We start from the raw sequence: 24,466 nt of genomic DNA, 5'->3' as shown, positions 1-24,466 counted from the left end.
CACCAGCAGAACTGCAAAAAACTGTGCTACTCGGAACATCTTATATTTTAAAAAGGTACTTGGTTGATACCTAGGATGCTGGCAGCAAACCGTATCAACCATTAGCACTAGTCACTGGTATTTGTAATGCATTTTTGAATGTTCAGTTGGCTGAGTTTCTTGTTTAATGAATAAAGTAAATAACAATAACAACAATAACAACAACAACAACAACAACAACAACAGAAATAACTGATATTCAAGATACAACTAAAGATATTGTAGTAGAACTCCCAGAAGAAGCTGAGAAGCTGTCGGGGAGGAAATAACAACACTACCACCAGAACCAGTTATCACTGAACCAACTGATGAACTAACTCAAAAACAAAAAGAATTGAAGGATAAAATCATGGAGCATTTTCTGTCTAATGAGGAAAGGCAACGTTTATCATCATTAAAAACTGTGCCTAAGAAAATTTTGGCCCCTATCATGAAAATGGTTAATGCAGTGTTTTCAACAATTGAATTGGGATCCATCTTGGAAATGAACCAGTTAATGTACAGTGCAGCTGTAATAGTCACTAATGAACTAGGCATTAAAATCAAAGCACCTACTCGCACAAGGGAAAAAGCATCGAAGCCAAAGTGGAAAATCTGATTAGAACAAAAAGTCAAAAAATTAAGGGCAGATGCTAGCAACTTAAAGAACATGCATGAGCAACGGCTTAAAAACAGCAAAATCATAGATCAGCTAATCAGAAGATTTAGATGGATACAAGAAACATCAATGAAGCTGTAGACATTGTAAAACAACAGATAACAGCAACAGCTAGAAAAATTGAAAGATATGAGGCATGAATCATCCAATATAAACAAAATCAGCAATTTCAATCAGATCAATGGCGTTTTTATCAAAGTCTTATTGGGAATGGTGACACTAAAAGTGAAAAACCAGAAAAGCAGGCCACAGTTGAATTCTGAAAAGAATTGTGGGAAAATGCAAAGGACTACAATAGGATGCAAAGTGGATATATGATTTTGAGAAAAGCATTGGCAACAAACAAATGCAAGTATTAGAAATAACAACTGAGATGGTCAAAAATCGAGTAAAAAGTAAAGAATTGGACAACACCTGGAAATGACCAATTACATGGTTTCTGGCTCAAATATCTGACCAATTTACATGCAAAATTGGCCAGGCAACTGAATGAAATTTTACAAAATGGTCAAATTGATGAATGGTTGACAACTGGAAAAATACTTAATTCAGAAAAATGCAACTAAAGGAACAATACCTGAAAACTACAGACCAATAACATGCTTGCCAACAACCTTCAAATTACTCACAGGCATTATTGCACTTAACATTATGGATTATTTGGAAACAAACAACATCTTGCCAGTAGAGCAAAAAGGCAACAAAAGAAGGAGCAGGGGCACAAAAGATCAGCTCCTAATTGATAAAATGATATTAGAAAATTGTAAGAACAGAAAAACAAACTTGAATATGGTCTGGATTGATTACAAAAAGGCATTCGACTCTTTGCCACATAGTTGGATCATAAAATGCTTAGAAACAACTGGCATTAGCAAAAATATTACATCCTTTACTGAAAAGGCGATGAAACAATGGAGAACTGAGTTGGCAGTAGGGAATGAGAACTACAGAATGGTTAATATCAAGTGAGGAATTTTCCAGGGTGATTCACTTTCACCTCTTCTCTTCATCATCGCGATGATCCCACTATCAGTAATCTTTTAAAAAAATGAAATTAGGCTACCAAACAGGCAAAGAGGCTGAAAAAAATTCACATTTATTATATATGGATGATTTGAAACTCTATGGAAAATCAGAAATAGAAAATCAATCACTGACAAACACAGTCCGAGTATTCAGCACCGATATTTCAATGCAGTTTGGCATGGAAAAATGTGCTACTGTATCCATAAAAAGGGGCAAAATCACTACATGTGAGGGAATTGAAATGCCCAATGGCCAATTAATTAAATGCAACGAAAATGAAGCCTACAAATACTTAGGCATTCTGCAGTTGGATAACATCAAGCATGGAGAAGTAAAAACTATTGTCAAGGGACAGTACACCAACAGAGTTAGGAAAATTTTAAAATCTAAATTGAATGGCGGAAATAAATAAAAAGAGCCAAGGTGGCGCAGTGGTTAGGGTGCAGTACTGCAGGCCACTTCAGCTGACTGCTATCTGCAGTTCAGCGGTTCAAATCTCACCGGCTCAAGGTTGACTCAGCCTCCATCCTTCCGAGGTGGGTGAAATGAGGACCCAGACTGTGGGGGCAATATGCTGACTGTAAAAACTGCTTAGAGAGGGCTGAAAGCCCTATGAAGCGGTATGTAAGTCTAACTGCTATTGCTAAATACAATCAAGGCCATAAATACCTGGGCAATGCCAGTTATAAGATACACAGCTGGTATAGTTAATTGGACAAAAGCTGATTTGGACATTTTGGACCGAAAAACCAGGAAACTAATGACAATGCATTACAGTTTATATCCATGTGGTGATACTGATAGACTATACCTGCCCCGAAAATCAGGTGGCAGATGATTATTACAAGTGAAGCAAACAGTTGAAGAAGAAAAACATGCACTGGCTGATTATTTAAAAGAAAGTCAAGAACATCTATTAATCGAAGTAAAGAACAAAAATCTACTGAAGGCCCAACAGACGAAACAAGAATACAGAAAAGATGTGATAAAATCAAGAATGGAGAGTTGGCATGGCCAATTTCTGAAAAAATAAAAGATAAAGTGGACAGTGAAAAAACTTGGTTATGGTTAACAGCAGGTACATTAAAGAAAGAAACAGAGTCACTAATCCTGGCTGCACAAGAACAAGCTATCCGCACAAATGCCATTAAGGCCAAAATCAAAAAATCCTCTGATGATGCCAAATGCAGACTTTGCAAAGAAGCTGATGAAACTGTTGATCACATACTCAGCTGCTGTAAAAAAATCGTGCAGACTGATTATAAATTGCGGCATAATTCAGTAGCCCAAATGATCCATTGGAATTTATGCAAAAATTATAATATTAAAACAGCAACAAACTGGTGGGAACATCAGTCTGAAAAAGTCACCGAAAATCAGATGGTCAAGATCTTGTGGGATTTTCGCATACAAACAGACAAAATACTGGCGCATAATACACCAGACATCACACTGGTTGAGAAAAACAAGGTTACAATCATAGACATTGCAATACCAGGTGATAGCAGGGTCGATGAGAAGGAATATGAAAAAATCACGAAATACCAGGACTTAAAAATTGAAATTAAACGATTATGGCACAAACCAGCAGTGGTAATTCCAGTGGTAAATGGCACACTGGGTGCTATTCCAAAAGCATTAGAATTACATTTAAAACAGTTAAAAATTGACAAAATCACCATCAGTCAAATGCAAAAAGCCGCACTGCTTGGATCTGCACGCATATTACGAAAATACATTACGACATCCCAGGCCCCTAGGTGGGGCCCGATTAGTGCCAAATCCAAATCCGGAGAAACAACTGGCTGGTGTGATGGAGGAGGAGGAGGAGGAGGAGGAGGAGGAGGAGAAGATTGCTGGGAGGAAAAACTGACTAATGTGGAATAAAAATATAACAGATCATTTACTAAATAAATAAAAATGTTTTATATGTCACACTTCAAAAGGCACAAGTTAATTGCAATATTAATATAGTATTATAATATTTATCATCTTATGAGAGTGATGGTATATCTGAATTCAGAATGTTCTAACTTTTTCAAATGCCCTGCCAGCTTTCTCTTCTAGTGACAATCCTTTATTTTTGATACAGCACCAAATCCACTCAGAGTATCTGGTTCAATTTCCCTCACCCCCTTCTCCTTGTAATACAAAGGAAAGAGTTATTTTATTCAATTATAACTGTTCAGTTCCTTTATTATCCAAGAATATAGCAGAGCTGAGAAACTGAGATCAATAGGTAAATAATTTTATGATTCACTGATTAGACTGTTGACATCAGAAACTAAACATGACATTCAAACAATTTCCATTAGCAACTAGCTTTAATTTACCAGAGATTCTAGTTAATCAAACATTTAAGTAGGACTCCAAGATATCTCATATAATCCAATTGTATTCAATTTTTAATCTATATTTTTAATGCAATGTACTGTTTTTCATTCTTTCTATTTCAGGTTTTTTCCAAATAAACCTATTTTAATTTCTGCCGTTTGCCTATTATTGGCTTGCTTTGTTATTAAAACCTTACCTAATTGCATGAGTACCTCAAGATATTCAATCTGACTTATCCCAATCTGTGACAGTTTTTCTCTTTTTAAAACTATCAGTAGAAAAGCATACCTATTCCCATATAGATGCCATATCCGTAGCTTCTATTTTATTCTAAACTTAATACAGCAGCTTTTCCAAACTTGATGCTATATATCCAAGCTAGCATGGCCATTGCTAAGTACCCAAGGAATTAAAGTTCATTTATTCTAAAGGTTATATTCATTAATAGGAAACCTTGCAATGGCGATTAAAATTTTGATCACCTTAAGTACTTTTTTAAAACAGATTTCAAAATAATTTTGATTAAAATTTATATTAGATGGTGCTCTCAAAAATACACTTATAGAATCTAGAGAATTGTGCTGTCCTGGGCACATATAAGAGCCTGCAGCAGCAGCAATCATATAAAAATCATTTAGGCCAGCAAACAGTAGCAACAACAATAAAAAACTAAAAAGAGGAGGTGACTTAATGTAATCATCAACGCTACATATGATTAAATAAAGTTTTGATTGTTAAAATATCTGAAGAAAATGGCATCCAATCCAAAAGATCTTCATCTTTTCACAATCCACTTTAACTAAGCATTAGTAAACAACTCTCTCTCGAAGGATAAACCTTTCCAAACACAAAGCCAACAAAAAGGTGGACTAGAGCCAGCCAGAAACATTTTGGAACTTGGCAGCTATATCCTGAAACATTCAAACATGCCCTGTTCCATGGGTGTTGGCTGCAAAGCTACCAAGTCTGTTTAGAACTGCAATTATATACACATTATACGTTAAATTACTTAGCAACTATATAGCGATTTAGGAAATACCAGCATAAGATTTTTTTATTTGGAAATGTACTGGATGCAGTTTAGAAATATTTCTCAGAATCAAATATTTAATTATTATCCTTCAAAATACTAAAGAATTATGCCCAAAATCTGTAAGTAGAAGATATCCTGCTTATTGACAGTAGCCCTATAAATATCTGCTACTCAATGCATCCATAGAGGTCATATCTTTTATAGAAACTGCATTTTAAAAGAAGCAGGAAAGGAGAAAAAGCATCACAATTCTTTTACTTGTCCCAAAGGTGCTTTTTCAAGAGGCAACTGGACTTTCTGGTTTTTCTTTTGAAGACGTTTCACTTCTCATCCAAGAAGCTTTTGAGGAAGCAAAACATCTTCAAATAAAACTGAAGAAGCTTCTTAGATGAGAAGTGAAACGTCTTCAAAGAAAAACCAGAAAGTCTAGTTGCCTCTTGAAAAAGCACCTTTGGAACAACCATGACCTGGATGACTAAGAATCTCTATAGACATTTAAATTCTCTTACTTATATCTTCTAAAGCAGTGGTCCCCAACCCCCGGTCCGCGGACCGGTGCCGGGCCGTGGAGTATCTGGCACCGGGCCGCGTAGCGGCCGGGGGCCATGATCGCTGCAGCGGCCGGGGGCCATGATCGCTGCAGCGGCCGGGGGCCATGATCGCTGCAGCGGCCGGGGGACATGATCGCTGCAGCGCAAAGGCTCCTGGGCCGTGCGCAAAAGCTCCTGGGCCGTGCGTAAAGGCTCCAGGGAAGAGAGCCCCGCGCTGGTACCCACGTGATATATAAACAATCAATGTGTCGTCGCGAACAATGCTCCCCCACCCCTGCGCGCGCTCAGCGGGCCACGGTAAAATTATCAAAGGCTGACTGGTCCGCGGCGATAAAAAGGTTGGGGACCACTGTTCTAAAGTATTGGGATTAAAATATTGAGATATAGTAAAAGGCATATGTGCTGACTTCCTTACAATCAATGGCAAAGGAAGGGGAGAGCAGAATAATGAATGAAGAATCATGAAGAAATTAATCATTGGCTTACCTGAAGGCTCATTCTCGGTGCACTGCAGGAGTGTCCAAGCGAGGGTTAAATTCTGTCCCACTGCCCAAGGACTGGATTGAAATTCTTTGGCCACGTCCTCTGGCTCCTTCCATCCTCAGTTTTTCAATGAAGGCATGGTCCATCTAAGACGGATGTCCGCGTGACAATAGATTCTCACATGGAAAAGCAGGACATCCTGGAAATAATACCCCAGGGTGGAGTTGGACACTCCTGCAGTGCACCGAGAACGACCCTTCAGGTAAGCCAATGGTCATTCTCCGGTGCACTGCTTGGAGCGTCCAAGCAAGGGACATGCCCAAGCAAACTGTCACTAGTGCGGGTGTCTCCAATGAGGTCCACAATTTACGTCAAGATTTGTCAGAAACCATGCTCTGCAAGACACATCTTCCAAAGGCAGCATCTGCAGAGGCGTATTTGTCCAGCTTGTAGTGCCTAACAAATAAGGATGGCATCACCCAGGTCGCGGCTTTGCAGATCTCCTCAATCGGGGTCTGGGTAGCCCAGGCCATGATAGTTGCTGTGCTTCGGGTTGAGTGCGCTGTCAGTCTGGGAGGTGCAGACCTACCCTGGTGCTCATAGGCCAGGGAAATACAAGCCTTGAGCCAACAGCTAATGGTGGAAGAAAAGACCTTTCGGCCCATGGCCGCTGGTTGAAACTATACAAATAAGACTTCAGAGCATCGAAAAGAGGTTGTACGCTTGATGTACCTCTTCAATGCTCTCCATACGTCGAGGGTATGCCAATGGTGTTCCCTAGGATGCGTGGGTCTCGGGCAAAAGTTCGGGAGAACGAGCTCCTAGGCCCAGTGAAAGTATGAATTGATCTTCGGGATAAACAACGGGTCCAGTCGGAGAATGACCCTGTCACTATGGATGAGGCACAAATCCTCCCTGACTGACGGCTTCCAGTTCTGACACCCACCACGCCGACGTAATGGCAACGAGGAAGGCTGTCTTGAAGGAAAGGCGCCTGATGGAAGATTGGAGAGGTTCAAAGGGTGGTTCTGAGAGCACCCTGAAAACAACAGCGAGGTCCCAGGACAGGTAACGATGGATCACCTGCGGCCACAGATTCGATGCGCCCTTAAAGAAGGCCTGTGTGCTGGGGTGATGGCTGAGCGATTGGGAAGAGTCTACGGATATTACAGTAGCCAGTGACTGTTGGACCTGCTGCACCAACTCTTGGAGGCTATGAATCAGATCTGGCGACAGGACATGAGGCATGATGAAGTGTTGATCACCAATCCCAAGTGTAACACTCTCGTGGAGGGAATGAGATTACTCTTCTTGTGGTTGATGGAAAAACCGTGGTACTGCAGGGAGTCCATGGTGACTTTCAGGTCCCGCTGCGCTTGCATGTGGGACAACTGGATCAAAATGTCATCCAGATAACATTGTAGACGAATGGGGTGCTTTCAGAGGTCCGCCGCCACTGCGGTCAGTATCTTTGTGAAGGCCCTCAGGGCTGATGACAGGCTGAAGGGGAGGGCCCGATACTGGTAATGCCGGCTGGCATAATAAAACTGCAAGAATCACCTGTGGGCCAGACTTATCAGAATGTGGAGGTAGGCCTCCTGCAAGTCAATGGAAGTCATCAGATCCCCTGGCCGAAGGCTGCCCAGGATTGACTGGAGGGACTACATCTTGAACTTCTTGTAGGCAAGATGATAGTTTAGCTTCTTCAAGTCCAAGATGCCCCCCCCACCCTTCTGAGCTTTTGGAACCAGAAAGAGGATGGAGTAGAATCCCCTCCTCTCCTGTTCCAGGGGAACCGGTTCTATGGTCATTATTTCTATCAGATGGCGAATCTCTGTCTCCATGAGCCCCCTCTTAATGGCATACCTGGAGGTGGGACAACGAATGAAATGATTGGGGGGAAGGAAACAAACTCTTAGGGTGAGGCCGAGCCTCACTGTTTGCAGTACTCACGCATCTGACGTGGTCGTCTCCCAATGGTCTGCAAACATTGAAGCCGACCCCCTATGGGGGTGAGACTGGTGGTCATTTGTTGCAGTGGAAAGGCTTGTTGCCCGATCTGCCGTGAAATGGGCGTCTAGAAAAGGACTGGTGACAGGCCCTGTCCCTAAAATGTTGCCTATCCTGGTTTCATTCAGAGCCCTGTGCAAAGGGGCGTTGGAAGGAGGTGGAGGAGGAATTAGGTTGCGAGTCAGTGGCTCGAAAGGACTGCTTAGAAACAAAAAGTAGCTTGCTAAAAGGAAAAAGTCCTGCGGTCCGGTTTACGTGAAACAGAAGGCATAAACTTCCACTTGTCTTTATTTTCAATAAGGACAGAATCTAGGGCATCTCCAAACAACTTGCCACCCTTGAAGGGAGCAAATGCGAGTTTCCATTTAGATCTCATGTCCATGTTCCAATGGCAGAGCCATAAGAGCCAGCGGGAGGTGATGTTAGAGGCCATGGCTCTGGAAGCAAACTTTGCTGCATTAAGAGATGCATCTGTGGTGTATTCAGCTGCCACCATTAGTTTGTTAACATTCTGGTGGAGCCTGGTATCACCCTGGGGAATACAGGTGAGCAGTTGAGGCAACCAGGCAATAGAGGCCTTGCTAAAGAAAGAGGCCGAAGTGGAAGCTCTAGACTGGACTACTGCAACGTGCTCTACATGGGGCAGCCCTTGAAGAGCATTTGGAGACTTCAGCTTGTCCAGAATGCAGCTGCGCGAGCGATTGTGGGTGCACCTCGGTACACCCACGTTACACCTATCCTCCGCGAGCTGCACTGGCTGCCTATTGGTCTTCAGATAAGCTTCAAGGCGCTAGTCGTCACTTATAAAGCCCTTCATGGTATTGGACCTGGGTACTTGAGAGACCGCCTACTGCCAATTACGTCCAATAGACCGATTAGATCCCACAGATTAGGCCTCCTCCGAATTCCATCCACTGGCCAATGCCGACTGGCGACCTCCCGGAGGAGGGCCTTTTCTGTGGCTGCTCCGGCCCTCTGGAACGAGCTCCCCGTGGAGATTCGGACCCTCACCACCCTCCAGGCTTTCCGCAAAGCCCTCAAAACCTGGCTGTTCCGACAAGCCTGGGGCTGATGAGTTCCTGTCCCCGCTCGAATGGTGTGTCTGTTGAGTTGCTTTTAAATTGTGGTATTGTCTGTCCATGTCTTTTTTTCTTCATTTGTATCTCCTACCCCCCCCCCCTGACTTGGGTTGTGAGCCGCCTTGAGTCCCCTTGGGGAAAAGGGCGGCATAGAAATATAATAAATTCAATTCAATTCAATTCAATTAATGGCCCACGCTGCAGCCTGGTGGGTCTTATGACAAGCCCTTTCCGTTCTCTTATCTTCCACCTTGAGCCCTTCCAAGAGAAGAGGGGGAAGGATGGAGTTAGAGGTCAGGGCTGCCACCGGAGCATCGACCTCCAGTAATCTGAGTAGATCCTCCATTCCAGACTCTATGGCGTAAAGCCGCTTGTAATTAAACCCTGGGGTTGCCAAGGTCCCTGGCTGCACCCACTGGTGTTTGACAACATCCTTGAATAACTTGGGCGCAGGCATCAGGTCCTGAGCTTGAATGGTCTCATCAAACAACTCCCCACTGGGGTCAGCAGGGCCGGTAGACTCCCGAGTAATGGTGGGGGTCGCCTCTTGGTAAATAATGACTTTTGCCTTGTGTAATATAGACTTAAATAGCGAAGGCTTGAACAGCCCGGTGAAGGTGGGCTTATCAGTTACCAAACCCTTGTCCTCAGACAGATCTGGTTCAGCCAGATCCTCCCTCTCTGAGACGGATTCAGCACTGACCACGGAGGGGGGAGGCGAGGAAGGTCTGGGAGTCTTAGACTTGCTCTTGTGCCCCTGGCCCGATTTTTCAGCATGTTCTTTGAGGCCATGGGCAATGCCCTGGTATATTGCAAAAGCAATCACCTCCCTCATTTCAGCTGAGAGAGCCAGTCCCTGGTCCTGCACTGGGCAGGTCCCCACCCTGGAAGTAGAACATGAGGCCGGCCTACAGGGCACAGGAGGGGGAGAATCCTCATCTTCCACTACCCACAGTCAAAGAGATCTGTACCCCCACCAATAGAAGGGGAAGGGGACCTGGACCCTCCATATGAGTGTTCCGAGGAGAGCTCCTGTGGTTCTCCCCCACAGGAGGAAGGGGGAGGGGATGGTTGGGAAAGGCCGTGACTCCCCGGGGACTCAGATGGGTCCTCATGATGGACCTGAGCCACTGTAATGGTTTGCCTCTGCACCCTTTCAAATTGCCTTTCTAGGGCTTTTTGGCGCCTGGCATCCACCTTATCCTGTCCTGCAGGTCCTTCCTGGAGTAAGGGTGTCTGCCAATCTCCCTTATAGCTTCTCTGGCCGCCCTGCCTGCCCTTCTACTATAGGGCCTATCCACCCCGGTGGAGGCCCTTGCTCAGGAGCTTCGGCAATGGAATCTGTGTCCATGCTGCCCGAGATACTGACAGCCGAGTCTGAGAAATTGCAAGCCTGGAGGAAGATGATGAATTCTACCCACGCACTCACTCAGGCTGAGGCGCTATGGTCAGGAGGAGGGGCAAGACTCTGTTGGGACCGCAGGTGAAATTTGCCACTAGCAGGGGAAAGATCTATGGAGGATGGCAGCCGCCAAGGCTTCTGAATGCCCAAGCACTTGCCTGAAGTTCGCTGCAGGAAGATGAAGAGGATCCGCTGTGTCCTGGAGCTCCAGCAGCAAGGAGCAGCAATCCGGCTTTTCAGCGGGAAAAAAACCACCTTCAAAATGGCTGCTGCTGCTTCCCAAAATGGCCACGCCCAGCGAGAAAACACACAGCGTGGCTCTGGCAGATGGCTGGACGCTCCTGTGTGATCTCTTCGCCATACGGCCCACTGAAGCTGTAGGATGTGCCTCTTGAATGCTGGATGGGCCGCCAAAGCTTTGGACAGTCCCACTGGTGAAGAGCAGCTGGGTGGCGGTACTGTGGACGTGACGGGCCACCCGGGAGGCTGAGAAGTGTGCTGCTCCATCCAGAGCAAAAACCGGCTTCTCAGGGCAAGGCAATCAAGACAGCGAAGCAAGGAAGTCTAAATTAACTAAAAAGGAAAGGTAAAACAATAAAGAGCTATGCTAAGGGATTAGTACTTGTAATTCTTTCAGCTAAGGCTGTAAATACGTCCAATGGGCTTTGGACTGAATTGAAAAACTGAGGATGGAAGGAGCCAGAGGGCGTGGCCAAAGAATTTCAATCCAGTCCTTGGGCAGTGGGACAGAATCTAACCCTTGCTTGGACACTCCAAGCAGTGCACCCGAGAATAGAGTTGCCTTTTCTTCAATTAAAAAAAAGCTGTACTAGCATCTGTGGTAGAAGAATTGTGGGACAAAACTGGAGACAAAAGTATTATATAAATTGTTCTGAGCTTTGCTAGAGAAAAGACAAAGAAATACATTGAATGAAGAAATAATTAATTGCAAAAATAAAGTAAAATCATATTTGGAGCAGGAACAGGATAGAAACAGGATAACACAGAATACTAAATTTAGGAATATAAAACCTAAAACAATATGTAGCCAGGACAGATGTCAATATGCCTGTATTCAGAAACAGCAGCATATGCTGTTACTATTCAGAACTTTCGCATATCATTAATATCTGAAAATACTCAGTCATTGCAATTTCCATCAGCAAAGCAGAACTTGCTATTTGAATTAGTAATTGATCCAGCCATTAGATTAGATTAGATTAGATTAGATAAATTTATTTATAGGCCGCCCTTTTCCCTGAGGGGAAAAGTTTCAGAGGAGGCATTGAAGCTAGTTCTTGGTTATTGACTGCCTATTTTAGCAACCATTCAAACTTATGATGGCTCTGAAAAAGTACTCCTCAAACTTATGTTGCTTATAGCAACCTTGCCCTCATGAGATTGGTATTTGTGAGCTTCACAGCTGGCTTCCGACAAGCAAAGTCAATTGAGAAGCAGCAATAAATTTTAAGTCATAGTCACCACTCTATATGGTGTAAGGTAATTCACTTAACTGTAACAGAACTGATGTCATAATTATGCCAGTGTCACGTAATGATTTGCTTAACGGCCATCTTAACAATAGAGTTGCTGGTCCAAACAATTGCAGTTATTAAATAAGGACTACCTGTATAATTACCCATTTTGACATAGCTCTTCTCTATTAGTCATAGCTAAGATGACTTTTACAAAAATTTAATGCCAAAGAATATAGAGCTAAGATGTTAAATTTCTCTGAAAAGGGCAGAGAGACCAACTTGAGGAAACAGTGTAACACTTTTATTCCCAATTATAATAGTGATATTAAATTTAACAAGACAAATATAGTTATTTCAAAGATCAAACAAGAAATTTAAAACAAAAGTACATTAGTTTTTTATAAAATGAAAGCATGTTAAATTGAATAATGCAACTAATGCTAGCAATTAAAATGCATGCTAACTGCCAGAAGGCATATTTGATGTACCCAGCTGGACTGTGAAGGTGAGACTAAATGTTTCAATTTCACTTTAATAAAATTTGTATGTCGTCCACTCCCTTGGGACTCTGGGCGGCTTACAGGCAGATAAAAAAGCATTTAAAAATTTAAGATAAAAGATACAATTATTAAAATTACACACCATCCATTCTGTCTAAGTGGGGCTGGATATTGATCAACAGCCCCAGGCCTGCCGGAACAGCCAGGTCTTGGTGGCTTTACGGAAGGCCGGGAGAGTGGTAAGGGTCCGGATCTCTATGAGTAGACCGTTCCACAGAGCCGGCGCAGCTACAGAGAAGGCCCTCCCCCGGGGGGCCGCCAGCCGGCATTGTCCGGTCGATGGCACCGGCAGAAGGCCCAACCTGTGCGATCTTAGTGGTCGTTGGGAGGTAAGTGGCAGGAGGCAGTCTCTCAGGTAGCCAGGTCCTAAACCATGTAGGGCTTTAAAAGTAATGACTAGCACCTTGAAGCTCGTCCGGAGACCAATGGGGAGCCAGTGCAGCTCGCAGAGGATGGGTGTAACATGGGTGTATCTAGGTACACCCAATATCGCTCACGCGGCTGCATTCTGGACCAACTGCAGTCTTCGAACACTCTTCAGGGGCAGCCCCATGTAGAGCGTGTTACAGTAATCCAGTCTTGAGGTGACGAGGGCATGGCCCAGCCAGGTTTCAGTAATACATGCCAGGTCTGCCCCCTCGCCTAATATTAGGTCCCGGATGAGGGGAGCTTTGTGAACCACAGACCTGGCATTTAGCAACAGCAGCCTGAGACCAGGGCCCTGACAACTCTCACCATCTGGTCCTGGAGTGGCGCTAACAGGGCCAGAAGGAGGGATCGCTGTGACGTAGCGAACCCTCCTTCCCCGGTAATGGCTAGCCCTATAACTCCCGTCAAACCTGCTTCTCCCAACTATGACCGGGATTTACCGGCCCATCCCCGCACCCGTAGACCCCACTTCCACTCCCGTGGCCTTCGTTCTCCCCGGCAGGCCATTCATACCATACATTCTGGGACGAGAGGCGGATCCGGGCCCCCATCCACTTCTGCTTATGCACTCAGTGGTGGGGGCTCCGGGCCACGCTCTCAGTCCCTCCATCCATACCAGCCAAGCATTCTGCACATACATACCCCACTAATTAAAATACAGTAATATAGTACAATGGCTAAGAAGAAATTCATTAAATTAAAAGCTGTGGGATCATTCAATCAACACATACATACATACATACATACATACATACATGAGGATTTAATGTTAATGGAGGATTTTATAAATAAGTAAATGAAATGCCAGTATGTGGTTATGGATTGAATTTTGGTATATTTAAGGATGAAGGATGTTTAAATAACTGTAGTCAAATAAAAGTGGAGGTATGATGATGTTAATATAGTAAATATTTGAGTTAAGATATTTTAATTAATATGAATTATATTTGATGACGGTAGAAGAGATGCACAAAAGCTTTTTGTAACCAGCTGATATACTTTTTACAATATATGTTTGTTTTGGAAATAAATAATTTTTTTAAAAAAACACATACATACCACATGCACTCTCCATACCAAAAGAAAAAATTGCGCTGTTGTTAAAGGGTGTGCAAATTCAGATAGAGTTTGTGGGTGGGTTCGCCAAGAGTCCATCCAAATATAAACAACTTCTACTGTGAAAAACCCTTCCAAGATTTTGATTGCAATAGGATAGAAGAAATAGAAAACTAACACATCAAAATAGCCAAGAGTTCTCTTAGCGAGTCAAATAATCACACTTAGCTTAACATTTATGCATATTTATTAGTCAGAAAAGAGTCAAGTTACTATATACTTATATGTATTATTACGTAATTATGTTATATAATTATATAATACATAGTAAATTATGAATTTTTTGTCAGACTGGATCACCCAAGAGGAACAATATAATCCAGCTTCACAAAATTTAGAGTACTCCACTCTGCAGTTACTTTATTATGTCAAGTATTTCAGGAACTTTTACTATTTTTTGTTCCTCAATATATTATGCTCTCCCTAGAAATTCTAGAATTTTCACATTTTATAAAAGAAGTGGAAATAATAAAATCCAAATCCAAATCCTAAAAATCTACAATCCTTTCCCCAATCTTTCATCAATAGATTTTAATAATGTTTTTTGAAAATAAAAAATACAATATTTTTGCAGAAAATAAAACTGATGCAAGGGAATATATTAATATATTTGGTTACTTTACAATTTGCTTTTTATCTATCAAAGCTAAATAAACACTTTGTAGATTAACTACTATCCAAATTAAAACAGCAAATATATGTAACAAGAACAGTCAGTCATTTCTATACAACTGGCAGAGTTGGTTTTTATTGTGATTTGAGCAGAAGTAACATTATGAGCAATCCTTCTTTAAAGATTGCCTCATTTAGTAACTGGTTACAATTATGAAAGTGATGAACTTTACAACCAATCCTTGCAGTTATAATCTTTGCATGTCTGTAAAACAACTGAAAGCTGAAGTAAGTTGTAAGCAGTCATGGTATCATTTAGTCATCAATTTGTGAGCTATTTGAGAATCTGATTAAATAAGCACTATTTAATTAATCTCTTTTGAATTATTATCTTTTGATTATCGGAGACTATGAAAGTTTGTGCTGTTAGGCTAGAATAAGTGTGCTGTTCCTCTTTCTTTTTGCTGTTTATTCTTTTGCTGCTTTGTTCAATAGTTTAAAAACTGTGTGCTGCTGGTATTACAAACTTGCTGCCTCCCAAATTCTTTTGTTTATTAGTTTTATGGAGTTACACAGAAAAGTCTAGCAACTACCATAATTATTTTGAGGCAGCTTAGTCTAAGGAGCTTCTGGGATAAAATAGCTTCAAGAAAGTAGCAGCATTTCTTTCTTGTTATAACTGACTGGATACTTTGTTTTAGACAGCAAGAAAATGTTTAATAATCTGTTGTCTGAAAAAACCAGACATCCATATGAAAAGAACAACAATGCAAAAGCCAGTTTATTAAAAAGTACAATAATACAATTATGACATTGGAAATGACCACAGAGGTCATTAGTCCAATCCATTGTTCAATGAAGGATCCACTAGCATATTTATAACAAATAATCGGGAGACAGGAGCGGATGTCGCAATGGTACGACATGTGATCTCGGAGCTCCGAGATCGCAGTTGATACTTTTGCCGCTGGACGGTCCTTTTGGATCTAAACCATCCCAAAGAGACGGTGACAGGGAAGAGTATGTCTATCTCAGGGATATTGCAAAGTCCCTGATTGATCCAAGAGAATCTCTTCTTGCCGGCAAAAGAATCACAGCCAAAAGCTGAAGTTGGGACAGCTCCGCAACAGGAGGAAAGCGGAAAGAGAAAGTGTGTCCATTTGGTGAGGAAATTTTATTGTTATAAAAGAGACTTCCCCCCAAAAAATCAAAGCTAAATTAAACTTGCAAAGAAAAGAAAATAATCGGTGAAATTAAGCTATATTGGACAATGTATTATCCTTTTTTTTAAATGGATGGACGTTTTGCAAATATTTCCTACTTTTTAAAGTGAAAGTTTTTCTTCTTCTATTTCTTTTTTTTACCTATGGATTAAATCTTTTTCTTTATTTTGCTTCATTTAAGATTTTTGTTTCTTTTAAGCCTGGAATATAAAGAAGATATAAAAGGAATATAAAGAGGGTAGTAACATCAGAGGGAAAAGAAGTTACACTGCCACTTGGAGGTTGAGTCCTGGAAATATTGCTTTCTCTTTTTTCTCTTTGATCATTTTGACTTTGCACTTCAAAAGCTTCAGCTTGTTTACAGAAGAGATAAGGAGAAGAGCATGGGTTGTTTATACAGGTGCTCTTTGGATGCTTCTTTGGCAACTGGAGAGAAGGGAAAACAAAACCTTGTTTTGAAACTAGAGCGGCAGTGTTTACTAGTTGGAAGTATGGCACAACACCAAAAAGAAACCATAACATTACAACAGATTATGTTTGAAATTCAAAAATTATTAGAAACAACAGAGAGAATTGAGAAGAGATTGGAAAATATAGATTGTAATGCAGTAAAATTCGATGGAAAAATTGAAGATATCCAGCAAATGGAAAAAGTGGAGGTTAGAGTCCTAAAAACCCAAGGGAAAAATGAACAAAGAGGCAAGATAATTGTGGATACTGACAGTGAACTGAGTGTGGTTGGAGATGGAAAGAGTGGAATATGGAAAGGGAAGATAGATGGAAAGGAGCTCTACCCCAGATTTCAAGGTATAGAAGAAGAAAAAAGAGAAGAATTGATGGATTCAAGGAGAGAAACTTCGACAAAAGCACGACTGATATCCAAAGATAAGCTGATTAAAGAAGCTGATGGAGGGTCTCAAGATTTTACAAGATATGTAAAAAGCAACAAGTTGCGAAGAGAAGTCCACACAAATTTGATTAAGGAAATAACCAGAAGACTAATTCCACAAATGGCAAAAGACATAAGTCTGCACTATTACTGGAAAGGCACAGGCTGAGATATGAAAACTAATAACAAAATATTAGTCAAATTTAGTTAAAATTAGAGCATTATGTTAAAAATGAAGTGATAATGGATATAATTAGATAAATAATTGATAATAACAATGTACACATATGTATTGGTTTGATAAGAGGAAATTTGGTATAAATTCTAAATGGTGATCATGAAAGGAAGCTTAGAAACTCTGTTACGTATAAAAGCTTATATTAAAAAAGAGTGTCAAATTTAGTTAAACTAAGACCCCCCCAATGCAATGATGATGGATATTGTTAAATAAATGATTGATAATGATAATGTAATATTTGTATTGACATGATAAAAGGGAAATTGGATATAAATTGTAAACAGTGATTAAGAAAGGAGGTCTAGAAACTTTGTTATTAAACATTATTAATTTTTATTTAGAAAGTGTCATAAGGATGTAATGTTGCTGGATGATATTGAAAATAGATAACAGAATGCCATCACGTGGTTTTGCTTTAAATTTTGGAATATTTTATATAAAGGGACGTAAATACAATCATAGTCATATGAAGATTGAGGTATGATGATAGTAATATATAAAAACATATTTGATTTAAAACATATAATTTGATATTAATTGTAGGTGATGACTGTGGAAGGGATGCACGAAAGCTCTTTGTAACTAACTGACACACTCTTTACAATTTGTAATGGAAGATATTTTTGCAGCATTTGTTGTGTTTTGTGTTTATTCAAAAATAAAAAAAATATTAAAAAAAATAACAGATGATCATCCAGCCTTTGTCTGAAAACCTACTGTAAAAGAGAACTCACTATATAATGTAGCAGTCTGTTCCACTGGCTGGTAGCTTGTACATTTACAAAGTTCCTCCCAATGTCTAGTTGAGCTTATGTTCTTATAATTTTAATCAACTGGTTCTGGTACTGTCCTTTGAGCAATGGAAAGTATCTTCACTCCCTCTTCTGTATATACACAATCCTTAAGATAACTCAGGTTTTTTTAATACCCCAAAATATAATTTTTTTAGAAGTTGCATCATTAGTTATGATAAATATTAAGTAGTTTCTCATAATAGCATAGAAATAACAAGTTGTCAGGAGACATATTGAAAAATGTAATGTAAGATATCAACATGGAGTGATGTAATTCAGGCAGATGATGCAAATTAAATGGCTCTTGAGCAAAGAAACATTGCTTGATTTCCTTTAGTAAAATGTTTTCCAACAATCAGTTTAAGGCAGAAACTTGGGGCACACTTTTACACGAAAAGATTTAATACTAGATAAAGATTTAGCATAAAAATTGAAAGAAAAAAGGGAGCAAGTTAACAGAGCTTCTGGACAAAATGCAACATAGTCCACAGAATTACCTTGATTCGGGATATTTAGTTAGTGTGGCCAAGCTGCTGGTGTACATGTGCCCACCCACGTCAATATGAACCGGTGCATTAGATTTTGTGAGTTGTGCTGGTGTGGGGATGCCTTGATTGTTCAAAGGAGATGCAGGGGACCTAGTGATCAGAGGTCTTGACATATTGGGCCGACTGTCCTGTAAAGAGACACAAAGCATGTTAGGGATCTGAGCTATTTTAGGAAACTAACAGTAAAATAACAGTAATCATAATAACAGTAATGAATAAAAATATCAGTAATAAAATACTAAACACTCACATTTAGGAGTGAATAAAACAAAAATATACCATCACTTTTTATATTTAAATATATTTTAAGAATCATTTAGTTTGAAAAGTTGAAATTTAGTGCACTACAATTGTAACGTCCAATAAATATTTGTGGCATTTAAACCTACATGATGGTAAGGCAGTATTTTCAGGCTTTTGGCTAAAAACAAAAACCGATCAATGCTTTATTGCAGAGGCTGGTTACATCATTAAAGTTACTGATTTAGCACCCGTTCAAAAATATAGTTTCCAGGAAGGGGGAGAGGAAGCTGTTTGTTGTGCCCCAAACCCTTCTATCTCCTAAGCAGTTAGAATAGGTAAATACAAACCCTCAGCTCTTCCATTCTGCCAACTCTTCTCTTGAATTTCCAAGTCACATATCACGCAAAGAGTTGAGGAAACACCTGGACTAGCCAACTGTTCATGTACTGTAAAACATGGGGCACCGAAAGCCTTTGAGAAAGACATTTTCCATGTAAATATTAAACAAGTTGTGACAGATGCCCCTCTCTGCCCAAGTTAGCCACTATTCCCAGCAGCTTCCCCAAGAAATCTCCAAAAGGAGCACCACAAGCAAAATGCAGATGAAACAAACACCTCAGACAAACTGGAAATGCAATGTCAGTTAAAAAAAAGCAAGCAGTAGACTTGTGCACAGTTAGGGTGGGGCAGAGCAAAAGGAAGCATTCTGCTGAAGCCAGCAAGGCAGACCAGTTTCACAATTATGGAATGTAAACAGATCTAAATCTGGTCACATTTGTAAGACAGTCTTATTAACTCTTAACACATACTGTCAGTGATGAACTTGGGATATATTGCCTGAGGGTATCAGCTATACCCTAGAATTTTCAGGAGGGAAAAGTGCCATTTTACAGAAAGCATGCTCAAGTACAATATATTTAGTTCATGTTGTGACCCATTTAGTTGTACAAACAAACGTTAATAATTTAGTAAAATTTAAGAGAAAAAAGGAAAACTTCGTAAGTGACCTTGAGCATGTGCCTTCTTCTAACTGTGTAGTCATATATGTATCCATTCAAAAATAGGTTTACTGCATTCTCAGTTAATGTAATGGAGATTACTACTGAAAACAACTGAACATTTGTGTTCATTCAGAGATCAGAATTGAAGACTATCTCAAAAGATTTACACAGATTACAGAATAAGAATTATGAAGCAGGACTTCTAGTTCTGAAAAGTGGAATGCTTAAAATAATTCAAATTCCTAAGATTTTTTTTAAAAAAATTATGTCTCCCTCACAGCTGCAAATATCTTTTTGCTAGAATTATGACCCATAACATAAGTGTATGATGTAGACCTGCATATCAGCTGAATCATTTGGATCATTTCTGGTTAAAATAGGCACATTCTTCTATTGAACAAGCCATTTATTATAACTGATCACACTATAAGATACTGCAAATAAGTAAATGTATAAATAGGAAAAAATACTTAATTATAACATTTTATATCATGTTCTTTCAAAAGAATAGCATTTTTTTTCCATAATTAAAGGTAGGTTAATTAAGGATCCCAGATCCCAGAAAAGCAGCAATGTAACACTAGATCCAAGTAATGAATTCCAAAGAGAGCAAAAAATCAAATCTCTGTAAAGAAAAATATATTCGGTTACTTCTACTTATCCCTATTGGCACACTACTATGAACATAGGGTCTGGAAATGCTGGAAAGACCTATCTGGAAATAAACTAGTTTATTTATAAAGCAATCATTGGTGTGGGAAGACTGTTACCAGCATGTAACATGTGATTATATGCTTAGGAAAGGAGATGACACTGATAAAGTGTAAAGTTTAGCAACATCACAAAGTAAAATTAAATGTATCTGGAGACGAGATATAATTTCATACAAAATGATCACAAGCAAAGAAAAAAATTGCCCTATAGAAAAAAAACATAATTTCCTTTATAAAACTGTTTTTCTAATAAACAGATCACAATTAAGCTTTGGATAACTACATCACAAAGTATTCACTGTCATATTCCACCATAACATATTTTCAATTTATTAGTAGAATATAAACCATGATACAAATTCCAGAGTTGAACTTATTCAGTTAGACAAAACTACCTAATTGTAGTACATCCTCTTAAATAATCATAAAATATATCATTTTTAATAAAACTTTATAAGAACTAAAAGCAAATTATCACGTGACCTGACAATGACAATTTTTAGCACAGTCTTTAAGATAATCATGTGGCTAAGTAAATCTTTTTTGGCACAGTTGTTAAGCAAATCATGTGATCATTAAATGAATCTGGCTTTCCCCATTGACTTTGCCTGTCAAAAGTCTGCTGAGGTGGTTACAAATGGTGATCACATGACCTTAGGATGGTGTGACTATTATAAGTACATGCCAGTTGCCAAGTGCCTGTCTTTTGATCATGTGGAGATTCTGCCATAGCCTTTGAACTGTCACTAAATGAATGGTTTAAGTCAAGGATTACTTGAACTCCAGTTCTAAATTTCTTATACATTGCTCAGGCTTATTTCCGTGATATTTTTAAAGAAATGATGAAATAAACAGTTTAGCTTTGGTAAAAGACTTTGCCAACACATTAAAAAACCTCTGGAATTTCAGAGGCCTCAAAAACATTGGAGCCAAGCAACAAACATAACAAATGTTTAATGGCATTTGTTCAGCCATTTTAGGTAAACTGAATTGAAAACTTATAGAAGTAGAGCAGATCCTAAATGTTTTGGAGGATTTTTCAATGGATATGACTGGTGTTCCTGCTGAAGCCTTAACTTTACTGTGCAATACAGGTAGTCTTTGACATACTTTCAATGACTATTCAAACTTGTGACAGTGCTAGAAAAGATGAACTGATGTTATGGCCCTTACAGTGCCCCCGTGGTCAGGTGATCAAAACTTGCCCCCCCCCTTAAAATCTCAAGGGCAGTTCCAACCCGATGTTCCCCCCACCCTTCTTTTTTGGATGCCCTGCACTCTATGACATACCCCTGCTGCTCCTTGCTACCCTTCACCATCTTCTTCCTTCTGCTGCTGGTCCGGGATCCAGGCCCTAGGTGAAAAGTGTAGTGCTGGGATTCATGTGGTGAGCGTTGTAGGGCAGCAGCCCTGTTTATCACCAGGTGATGCAACCCCAGCAGTGATGAAGGTGAAGGCTGTGTGGGAGTTGCTGTTTGGGGAGAGGCTTTGCAGAAGGTGCTTTCCAGGGGGGAAGCTTTGCAGGAGCATGCATAGACTGCACTCTTACTTACCAAGCACCTGATGATCCCCAGCCCAGCAGGAGGAGGAAGATAGTGGAAAAGGTGAACTGCAGTTGCAAAATTGCAGTGCAGCAGGGACCTCAAGTGCAGGGTGGCAAGGGCAACTGTGCTGGGTTTGGGCTGGGGTTTCCTGGTGTATAGCAGCTTTGCAGAAATCTCTTGTTGGGCTGGGCTGGGGCTAAGTTTTGCCTTGCAGCTCAGAGGCTTTTTTAATTTCCAGAACCACAGCGGGCCAGGAAGCATGTGAGCCGCAGCATATTCTTTTCCTGGCTTTCCTAGTTTGTACTGCACTGTACTGCATCTCCCTCCCCCAAGTCATATGTGACATGTGGTGGCCCTCCCAGGACACCCTCACCTTCCCATAGCATCCCTTGGACTCCTGCCTTATCTTAAAACTCACATGTCTTTGGATTACAAAGGCAGCAGGGGATGCCGGAACTTAGTAACTAAGATTGCGTTATGACTGCATCCATTTAGTGATGGAAATTCCAGTCCCAATTATGCTTGTAAGTCAAGGACTATCTATAAGAAGTCTCAGGTGATTTATAGACTACCCCTTCATAATCCCAAAGGTGCTTTTTTCAAGAGGCAACTGGACTTCCTGGGGTTTTTTCTTTTTTCTTAAAAAAGAGAAAGAAAAGAAAAAGAAAAAAAGAAAAAGAAAAAAGAAAAGAAAAAACCAGAAAGTCCAGTTGCCTCTTGAAAAAACCACCTTTGGGACAACCATGAGCTGGATGACTGAGAACCTCCATAGACATTTACCCCATCATAGGATTTTTCATTTTTACTAAGGAGCATAAAACGAGGATACAGAGCACAGATGGCATATACTTAGTCAGAATATGACTGAGCACAGATAAATGTATAACATGTTGTAATTATGGAGAGAAATAGGACGTTAGGTATAATAGCAATAAATCTTGATTTTTCTAGTCATTTAAGCCATATTGAGAAACTTGTTTAAATAGAAATTCAGACATGTCAGGGATAGATCATTTCTTTATTGCGTACAAGAATGAATTTATTTAGAAGAAGATTTGCCTGTTGAAGAACACACTTTCAGATCCATTAGTGGTTTAGAGGCATTTTCCCTCCATTTCTCCAAGTTAAAAGATATAAGCTTCAGCCCTTATAACAATTTGCCTGTAGTGAATCTCTCAGAAAAGATTTCTAGGCAGTTAAGGAGGTGGCAAGTGTTGGTGAAACAAATCAACTGGATCCCAATTTCGAGAAGCAATGAGATAGGTTTGTGATGCAGTTTATGGTCAAACCTCTGCACTAAACTGGAAGCTAAACCCGAAATGGAGAAATTATACGATTATTTTAAGGGACACGAAGATGCTTTAAATGGCTAAGACGCTGAACTTGTCAATCAGAAAGGTCAACAGTTTGGTGGTTTGAATATTTAGCACCACGTAACGGAGTGAACTCCTGTTACTGGTTCCAGCTTCTGCCAATCTATCAATTCAAAAGCATGTAAAAATGCAAGTAGAAAAAATAGGAACCACCTTTAGTGGAAAGGTAACAGCATTCCGTGCACCTTTGGCACATATGACCACGGAGACATCTTCAGACAGGGCTGGCTCTTCAGCTTTGAAAGAGAGATGGGCACCACCCCCTAGAGTCGGGAGCACATATGTCCGAGGGGAACCCTTACCTTTACTTTTATACGATTATTTATTGAAGGATGAGTTTTCAGCCACTGAGGCCTGAAAAACTGGAGAGGGTCAAGGCAAGCATTGCTTTCTTGCTCCTTGCTCTTTATAATTTTTAATTAAGCCTGCATGTATGTCGAAGTGCATAGAAACAGTGGTGAATACCTCAATAATGGAAACCATGACATTTAGAGTTTAAAGTATAAATGATACAACACCTCCTAAAAAGAATTTATCTGATTCTAGCCGTGTCTCCCAGCATTATCTTCTGGACCAAAATAATTTGAGAGTGGTGGCTGAACAACTGCAACAAATTATGGATACTTTTTTGTTGCCAGAGACTGGTTTTAGATGTGGTTTCAACACAACAATTATATTGGTCACCTTAGCAAATGGCCTTCGAAAGAGACAATGGGAGAGTCACCCATATTTTGATCTTATGGCATTTTTGACCCCATAGTTCACCAAAACCTATTGCCTAGCTCCATGACTTGGGAAATAGGGTTCCACCACAAAACCGCGATGCCCTTATCCGCGCTGACATAAGTGCGGAGGCAAATCCGCGGCGTCCGAAGCGCTAAGAAAAAAACGACCCTACCGCCGCGACAACAGCGCGGTGACAGAAGGGTGTTCTACATGCTTCGTTCTTTGCCTCCAAAGGTAGCCCTCCTCCTCCAGCTGACAGTGGCAGCAGGCACGGGGCAAAGCGGGCTGCCCAGCAGCAGCAGCCCGCGGGAAGGGTCTAGCTCAGCCGCGGGGGGCAGCAGGAAGCGGAGGAGGACGCGGCAGC

General features: G+C 40.6%; 1 protein-coding gene across 8 annotated transcripts in view; it reads right to left on the bottom strand.

The window, feature by feature from the left end:
- The window catches only part of KCTD1 (potassium channel tetramerization domain containing 1), a 127,048-nt gene that overhangs the window by 37,013 nt on the left and 65,569 nt on the right, over positions 1–24,466 (bottom strand). For 4 of the 8 annotated variants that reach the window (XM_087707148.1, XM_087707150.1, XM_087707149.1 and 1 more), the window contains exon 2: positions 18,452–18,630. In XM_087707148.1, the coding sequence (XP_087563274.1) occupies positions 18,452–18,630 (179 nt within the window). Of the gene's footprint in view, positions 1–18,451; positions 18,631–19,092; positions 20,226–24,466 lie in introns of those variants that run through there. The other 4 variants (XM_087707147.1, XM_087707145.1, XM_087707146.1 and 1 more) reach the window with 3 other exon arrangements.

Source organism: Thamnophis sirtalis, unplaced genomic scaffold (assembly GCF_051295495.1).
Source record: "Thamnophis sirtalis isolate CommonGarterSnake01/CBP01778 unplaced genomic scaffold, rThaSir2_p1.2 scaffold_2, whole genome shotgun sequence".
Classification (NCBI taxonomy): domain Eukaryota; kingdom Metazoa; phylum Chordata; class Lepidosauria; order Squamata; family Natricidae; genus Thamnophis; species Thamnophis sirtalis.
The sequence above is the reverse complement of the archived record's forward strand: the minus strand, read 5'-3'. Positions and strand labels throughout refer to the sequence as shown.